At 46.9% G+C, this 8,221-nt stretch overlaps 1 protein-coding gene across 4 annotated transcripts; it reads left to right on the top strand.

Moving 5' to 3' along the window:
* The first annotated feature begins 1,636 nt into the window (after window positions 1-1,636).
* TMEM107 (transmembrane protein 107) lies at window positions 1,637-6,903 on the top strand. Of its 4 annotated transcripts, XR_014013894.1 has the most exons (7): window positions 1,648-1,736; window positions 2,235-2,508; window positions 2,676-2,743; window positions 2,846-2,946; window positions 3,699-3,795; window positions 4,022-4,221; window positions 5,768-5,903. XR_014013894.1 is itself a non-coding variant. In XM_081218006.1 (6 exons), exons 2-6 carry the CDS (start codon window positions 2,422-2,424, stop codon window positions 5,958-5,960), a joined length of 546 nt encoding a protein of 181 aa, XP_081074132.1. In that variant the 5' UTR covers window positions 1,637-1,689; window positions 2,235-2,421; the 3' UTR covers window positions 5,961-6,903. The 4 variants fall into 4 exon arrangements, 3 of the variants coding, with proteins under 3 accessions (XP_081074132.1, XP_081074131.1, XP_081074133.1); XM_081218006.1 differs by lacking the exon at window positions 4,022-4,221 and having other exon boundaries at window positions 1,637-1,689; window positions 5,768-6,903; XM_081218005.1 differs by lacking the exon at window positions 4,022-4,221 and having other exon boundaries at window positions 5,768-6,903.
* The last annotated feature ends 1,318 nt before the right edge of the window (window positions 6,904-8,221 follow it).

Genomic DNA, 8,221 nt, shown 5'->3' with positions numbered 1-8,221 from the left:
CCTTATTCAAATTTTCCAGTTGTTCCACTAATGTCCTTTATAATAAAAAAAAATTTATTTTCCTGATCCAGGATCCATTAGGATCACACATTAAATTTCTCATGTCAAATTTGTCACGTCTTTTTTTTTTAATTGAAGTATAGTTGTTTCACAATGTTAATTTCTGCTGTAAAGCAAAGTGATTCAGATATATATATATATATGGATATATATATATATTCTTCTCCATTATGGTTTATCAAGGATATTGAATATAGTTCCCTGTGCTATACAGCAGGACCTTGTTGGTTGCCCATTTTTGTCACATCTCTTTGTCTTTCATGACCTTGAGGAAACATCTTTTGACTATCTCTTTGACTTATGAATTTTTTCACCCACTGGTTTAGAAAAAAGGAAATCCATTTATTACATTGGGGACCTGGAAGAGAGAAAAGCATTTCCTCTCATTTTTGACCACATTTCCTAAAACAAAGTTTAAGAACAAATGACCCATTTTCAAAGAAACTTTCCTTGATCACATTATTCTAATATTTCCCTTAAAATTTTTTATTTACAGCACTTATTATCATGCAGGTATATTATTTGTTTGCCTGTTTGTCGTCGATCTCTCTGACCCCAGGAAGGTAGACACTTCTGACTTGTTCCTCAAGAACATGAGGCCAGCACAGTGCCTGGGACTTATAGCTAGTCAATGAATATCTGTTGAATGAATGCATGAAGAAATAAAAAATGCCTCTAAGGTTTGTAGTTTAGACCCTCCTAGAAGCACTGAGATGAAGAGTAGTGATAAAAGAAATGTTCACATATTGAGGTATGGGGAAGTCATTCTGGCTTAAACATGAGTTAACTTGAATTTTATGCTAACTAAAACAGCCTGTTTGTGACCTATCAAACATACATTGTACATCTGCTTTAATTATTAAAGAAAAGGGCACACTGACCAGAAGTAAAGAACGTCCATGTTAAAAATAAAGATTAAGTGCCCCTCTTGGGATGCCAATGCTGGTCCTCTTTTGATGATAAGACTCCCTTCCCAGGTGCCAACGCCATACTGACTCGCTGTGTACTCATGGTCTGTTCTTTTTTTAAAAAAAAACCATGAAGAAATGTAACCCTTACTTGTTTAATGTACTTTGTTCTGACCAGATATAAAACTGTACTGGAAACCATGCTTCCCTGGGGCAGTTTCTCAGAGTGATCTGGGAAGTGGGCATCCGGGCTAGTCCTTAGTTTGGTTCAAATAAAACTCTTTTCTATTCTTACTATAGATGTTTATCCATTATTATTCTTGGCAGTAGGAAGAGAGGTGATCTGGTAAGTGGGTAGGAAGGCCCCTGCGAGGTTGTGACTAGACTGTGAGCAATGAATGCGGGCAAGAACTTTCCGTTCTGCAGGGATCCCCTTTGAGGCCCAAAGGTCAGTGAGGTCGCGAAGTGAGAGATGCTTGGACTGTAGTTGGGCTAAGTCGTGCCCACAGCTCAAAGAGATAAGGAAATCGTTGCAGAGTCTGCATCTCCGCCCTCGATCCTTCCCTCCCAGGGACGCAGGGTTTCATTCTCTTCCTCCACTCCCCGCTCCACCCCCTTTTCTCGTCCACTCCCTTCCCTAAACACGCCTCTCATCCACACCCTAATTCAGGAGAGCGGGCCATTTTCTGCACTCTGCAAATCCCTGACCAATCTGATCAAGGTGTCTGGGGAGTTGGTTGGGGGGAACCAGAATCAAGGAAGGTTCCGGTATGGGGTCCGCCGACAACCAGGGGCTCCGGGAGAATAAACGACAGCCGGACAATGTAGGGGCATCCACCTCTCCAAGTTCGGCCCAGGGCAGGTGGAAGCTAAACGGATGCGGAGAATGGAAGAAAAGAGAGCGTCCAGGCCTCAGGCATGGCGATGCCCTAAGGCCGGCGTGGCGGTGACAGTGCTATCCGGAGGGTCGTCCTGGGCAGCGCAGCGGGGGCTGGGGGCCGGGCGGCTCCCGGCGTGGGCATCGGGGAGGAAGGAGTGTCCCGGGCTAGGCAGGGCGGGTTTCCGTTCGCCGGGGCTGCGCCGGCAGAGTCGGCAGTGCGGAACCGCGCCACCGCCGCACACTCTCAGGTGCCGATAGCTCGGCTGCGCGCGGGGAGAGGGCTAGCTGTCCGCACCCGGCCGGGATGAGGTACAGAGGATCCGTACCCGCGATCCTCTGGGGGTTCTCGGCGGCGCGATAATTTACCGCTCTCGCGATATTTTCAGAGATTCCCGTCGTAGCCCCGCTTATGCGGTTACCAAGGCAACTGGGCGGCACCAGCGCGAGCGGGAAGGCGGAGTACGTCGAATTTTTGTAGGCTAGCCTGGGAGACTTGAGGAGTGGCCCTCCCTGAGCTTCCAGTCCCAGAGACCACGGCCTCTGCTCCAGGCGGTAACCCTTACCCTGGGGGCCATGGGTCGGATCTCGGGACTCGTGCCCTCTCGCTTTCTGACGCTCCTGGCGCATTTGGTGGTCGTCATCACCTTATTTTGGTCGCGGGTAAGACCCATGGCTCCCCTCCTTTCGCCCCCCTTCCCACCTTGGGGTGGTCCCAGCCCCACCGCACCTTTTCCTCCGGGGCCTTACCCGGTGGGGTCCTCCCATTCCACCGCTATCCGCCGCTCGACCCTCTTTCAACTTCTCTTTCTTTCTGCCCTGCTCCCCAGGACAGCAACATCCAGGCCTGCCTGCCTCTCAAGTTCACCCCCGAGGAGTATGAAAAGCAGGACATGCAGTGAGCACTTGGGGCAGGGTGGTCAGAATTAAGCAGTAGTGGGAGTGAAGGGGTGTTAGAAAAAGGCCAGAAGGCCTAAGCCAACTCCCTTCCTTTCTGCAGGCTGGTGGCAGCGCTCTCTGTCACCCTGGCCCTCTTTGCAGTGGAGCTGGCCGGTTTCTTCTCAGGAGTGTCCATGTTCAACAGCACCCAGAGCCTCATCTGTATCCTTTCTACTTGTGCACCTTTCCTGTGCGGCCCATTTCCATCTTAATGCCCTTCAGCCACCTAACTAGGCCTTTCTGGCACAGTGGTGTTTGCCCTGGCAGGCAAACAGAATCACTCCAGTTGAGAGATCTTCTTAGGTAATGTAGAAGATTTAATACAATCTTTGATCATTTGTTAAGCTCCTGCTATGAGTCAGGCACTGAAGATCTCAAAATGGGAGTAAAACACAGTTTTCTATCTTGAGGAAGAGGCAGACACAGAGACAGACATGTGTAATTCAGTGTGATAAGCACTGTGCTGTAGGATGTGTAAAGATGTGAAGCAGTATGGGAACGCAGAAGAGACTGAGGAAGATGGATCAGGGAAGGCTCTTGACACTGGGATAGTGGACGGGGAGGACCAGTGTGCTGGAGAGTGATTCTAGCAGGGTGTATAATGTCACTGTGAGCATTCCCGTGTGCTTGGAGTAGATGGGGAGCCTACTACTTCACCTGATAGATATGGGGTGGCGGTAGCTTGGGGCCCCAGCTGTGCAGGCTCAGTTCCAGCCTCCACTCACATGGCAGTTCTAAAACTCAGAAGTCAGGGCTGCTGGCTCTGGCCTTTGCAGTGTGGCAAAGGGAGCAAGAGGTGCCCTGCTCCCCAGGAGGTGAACCAGAATGCAGATGCCAGTCTCACCACTGGCCTTTTCTGGCCCATCACTATCTATTGATCCAAAGGCTTTCCTTGACTCTGGTGCGTTCCCAAGCCATTGGAGCTCACTGTAGTGCATCTGTGGCCCTATCCTTCTTCATATTTGAGCGTTGGGAGTGCACCACGTACTGGTACATTTTTGTCTTCTGCAGGTATGGTAGCACCCAATGTTTGAGGACGGGGAAGGACCGTTTACTTTAAATCTGAAGGTTTCCCCTACCCAGCCCTTTACTCCATGTATAAGATATCAGATCCACTCAACATCCCGTGGTCTTTTTGAGGTCCCCCACTCCTACACTTTGGGGGTGGGATTGCTGGCTTGGGGATTTGGATATTTTTATTGGAAGGGACCCTGAACCCATCACTTACCTTCCGTAGTGCCATCCCAGCCGTCACCGAAATAGCATTATTCATCAGCGTCTTTGGGCTGAAAAAGAAACCTTTCTGATCCCTTCGTGACTGGAAGTAGGGATGAAGGCTGGAGAAGCGAGGGACCACTCGCCATTCCTGGAAGAAGGAAACCATAGGCTTCAGCCCTCCCCCTAAAACTGCATTTGGTGGAGGATGTCAGTGTTAGGGTAATTGTCTCTCGAGTCTGGAGTTATGAGTTTTGTTTACAGTTCTTCGTAAAAAAATATATTTTAGGGTAAGATCAAGACTTACAGGAATTCCCTGGCGGTACAGTGGTTAGGACTCCGCGCTTCCACTGCAGGGGGCGCGTGTTCGATCCCTGGTCGGGGAACTATGATCCCGCATGCTGCGCAGCGTGGCCAAAAAAAAAAAAAGAAAAGAAAGATCAAGACATAAAAATTTCAGGAGAAACTTGGGGTGGCCAATCTACTATAGAAACGGAACAGTCTTGCACTCTAAGATACTAGGTGTCGCTTTTATTTTGGTTATTACGGTAGATTTCTGGCGGAAGGGAGTGGGCGGGGATATGTAAATAAAGTGAGGCGGCCGGGTAGGACAGCAAGCTCTTAAGTGAGTGGAGCGTTCTGGGAAGAATTAGCCTATGCTTTTTTTGACGGCAAATGCAAAAATATATTTTATAACATCTGCAAACAAATGTAGCAACAGAAATAGAAGAACCTAGATAGCTTTAGGTTGCTCGGGCCAACGTGTTGGATTCTCACCCTCGCTCTAAGTGGAATCTTCTTCCCAGACTACGGAATGCCCTGGAGTAGTCTGTATCGTCAGGTAGGATAATCCTTACCTGTTTCTCCTTTTGGAGAACAGAATAGAAAATGATGATTGGAGCTCGCATGATTTCGTGATTAGCGGCTGTGCGTAATCAGGCTTCGCAACATCCTGATTGCTCCTTTCTGATTCTTTCTGACGATCCTTACTTTTAGTGTAGTTTTTTCCGTGGGTAGAGAATAACCGTTTTTAGCGGTATGGTGTAGTTACTGAAAAAAAAAAGAAGAGGTGTTTTATAGGTCTTACAGTGTTTATCATGTCTGGAATACAGATCTCTTTTAATATCTGTTGGTGTTGAGGTGTTTTTTTTTTTTTCAAGAAAAAAAGCCTAGTTTTTTGTTTTTTTTTGGAGAGGTTGTGTGGTGGTAATTCCTAAGCATTAAGCATACGTTAAACTTCACGATAGTAAATGTTGGTTAATACTACTTTAAAAATTTTTAATTACGTGTTATATATATTCTTGGTTTTTGGGGAGTGGGTTTTTCTGTGTTTTAGTTTTATTCCGGAGGTATTAGTATCGAAGTTTCCATATTATTCTGCAGGAGAGGGTTGGATGTTGTCTTGCAGTTTCCTTGTAGTGGGTTCTTCCTTTCAAGAACCTGAAGAAGCTTCTGTTTTCGGTCGATACTCTATTTAAGAGTACCTCATTTCTGCTTGGTAGTTTATAGCAAGAATACGTTCAAAAAGAAGTTATTGAAACGCACTCTTTCGCATTGCGGAAACTACAGGAGTCGAAGGTTTTTGATTTGTCACGGGGTATTTGCAAGGTCACGTTTCCAAGAGGTTTGTTGTTTGTTGGGAAGGTTTTGTTTGTATGTTTCAGTTCTAAAGGGTGGAGTCCAGCCTTTTTTTTTTTTTTTTTTTTTTCCCTTTTTGGGCGGTACGCGGGCTTGTCACTGTTGTGGTCTCTCCCGTTGCGGAGTACAGGCTCCGGCCGCGCAGGTTCACCGGCCATGGCATACGGGCCCAGCCGCTCCGCGGCATGCGGGATCTTCCCGGACCGGGGCACGAACCCTCGTTCCCAGCATCGACAGGCGGACTCTCAACCACTGCGCCACCGGAGAGACCCCAGACCGTTTTAAACAAGCAAAAAGGCATGGAAGGAGGTGTTTCCTGGTGATGCCCTGCAGGTTATTCCTATACGTATATAAACCTTTCCTAGCTGTTTTCTGGCAGAGCTTCTTTATGGATACTCATTGTATGCTGTAGTAGGCACTGACGGAGTAGATGTTTGATTCTCGGCCATCACGGATATTGCGGCTCATGGAAAGAGAGAGAAGTATCTGGTACTCCCAGAGTAGTTTAGTTCTAAATTGTGATAAAAGCTGCAGAGGCGATTTACAGGTGCTACGAAGGAGTAATGAAATTGCCCAAGGTGGCAGGAGTGCTGCTTCTCAGGAGCTGTTTGAGTGAGGTCCTCGAGTGTGGCTGGAGCAGAGAAGAAAGGGGGCAGGTTGTCCGCGAGGAAAAAAGGTGGACCTTTGCAACGTCACGGGTTCGAGCCCTGGCTCAGGAGGATCCCACATGCCGCGGAGCAACTACGCCCGTGCGCCATAACTACTGAGCCTGAGCGCTGGAGCCTGCAAGCCACAACTCTTGAAGCCTACACGCATTAGAGCCTATGCTCCGCAACAAGGGAAGCCATGAAGCCACGACAATGAGAAGCCCACGCACCACCACGAAGACCCAACGCAGCCAAAAATAAATTAATTTAAAAAGAATCTTGAAGTGTCACGTCTGTAGGCTGTTACACTGTGAATAGCACAGAAAGTTGAGGATACATTCCAGGGTTTGAAAACTGTTGTCAGTTTCAGCAAAGAAGTCACTCAAGTCATTGAGGAATCTGTGAGGTTTCAGCATATCGTGTGTCTCATTTTTGTCTTACTCAAAAATATAAATGAAAAACATCAACCAACGTTCACGTTGGAACTGCACTTGTACTTAGGATATAACTCCATTTATGAAATCATGGATACAGAGTAGCATTTACAATAAAGAATATTGTACATTTTATTATTTGTGGATTCTGTTACATATCCTTTATATCAGTAAAATTTATAATAAACTTATGTACATGCACAAATGCGTACTTTTTTTTGGAAAGTGAGTTGTTAAACATTTACCAGCACTTTCTTGCTCCTGCAATCCCAAGAAGCCTCTCATCACCAATGATTCTTTGTTCCTAAATCCAGAGGTTCCCTCTCAGACTAGAGTTTGATCTCTTTCCAATATGTTGACCACTCCCCTCATTTGAAATTTGTTCTCCCTTCGTTTCTGAAATGAGTTCCCCTGGCTTACCTCCCCCAGTTCTGGCTGCTCCTTCTTAGGCTCAGCTAATGAATATTGACTGAGAACCCACAGCTGGCCAGTCACTGGGGACATATTACCGGGTTGTCACCTCTGCTTGCCTCTTAAGTGCTGGTGGTCACTACTCCTTGGGTGACTTCATCCACCTCTTGTCTTCAGACACCACCCAGATGCTGCTGGTTTCCATGCCTTGGCTCTCTTCTGTGCTCCCCAGCCTGGGGCAGAGACCGGAAGCGAGCTGTGGAGCCAATCCTGGGGTTAACGTGCACCCTCTCTCCTTGGTTGTGTGATCACCAACAGGTCACTAAACCTCTCTGTGCCTCAATTGCTTCATCTACACTCCAGAAGTACTACAAGCACCTCAACTATCTATCTCTTAGCCAACACCAGAGGCTTTGCTAATTAGCATCAAAAATAGGTTTTCATTTTATTGTGAAATTAGTGGCTTGTTAATCAGTATCAGCCAGTCATGAAAAAACAAATACTGCTCGATTCTACTTATATGAGGTACCAAGAGTAGGCTCAAAGTCATAGAGACGGAATGTAGAACGGTGGTTGCTAAGAGCCGGGGGAGAGGAAAAGGGGGAGTTGTTTAATGGGTAGAGTGTTTCGGTTCTGCAAGATGAAAAGAGTTCTGGAGATTGGTTGTACAACAATATGAATGTACTTAGCACTACTGAATTGTACACTTAAAAATGGTTAAGATGGGGCTTCCCAGGTGGCGCAGTGGTTGAGAGTCTGCCTGCCGATGCAGGGGACAGGGGTTCGTGCCCCGGTCCAGGAAGATCCCACATGCTGTGGGACAGCTGAGCCATGTGGGGCCATGGCCGCTGAGCCTGCGTGTCCAGAGCCTGTGCTCCACAACGGGAGAGGCCACAACAGTGAGAGGCCCGCGTACCGCACAAAAAAAAAAAGAAGAGGTTAAGATGGTAAGTTTTATGTGTTTTTTTATAATTTAAAAGTGAAAAAGAATTAAAAATCAGTGGGGAAAGGGATTAGTCAATAAAGTTTATTAGAACAACTGAGTAGCCATTGGGGGAAAAATATGGATCAATACCTTATAATTTTAGATCA

Source organism: Mesoplodon bidens, assembly GCF_964165515.1.
Source record: "Mesoplodon bidens genome assembly, chromosome: 19".
Classification (NCBI taxonomy): domain Eukaryota; kingdom Metazoa; phylum Chordata; class Mammalia; order Artiodactyla; family Ziphiidae; genus Mesoplodon; species Mesoplodon bidens.
Note: the sequence above shows the minus strand (reverse complement) of the source record. Positions and strands in the feature narration are given on the sequence as shown.

Coding starts and splice junctions, on each gene's coding strand:
- TMEM107 (XM_081218006.1), top strand. CDS start 2,422: ATGGGTCGGATCTCGGGACTCGTGCCCTCTCGCTTTCTGACGCTCCTG. Junction 2,744..2,845: donor TATGAAAAGCAGGACATGCA/GTGAGCACTTGG, acceptor TCCTTTCTGCAG/GCTGGTGGCAGCGCTCTCTG. Junction 2,947..3,698: donor CAGCACCCAGAGCCTCATCT/GTATCCTTTCTA, acceptor TGCGTTCCCAAG/CCATTGGAGCTCACTGTAGT.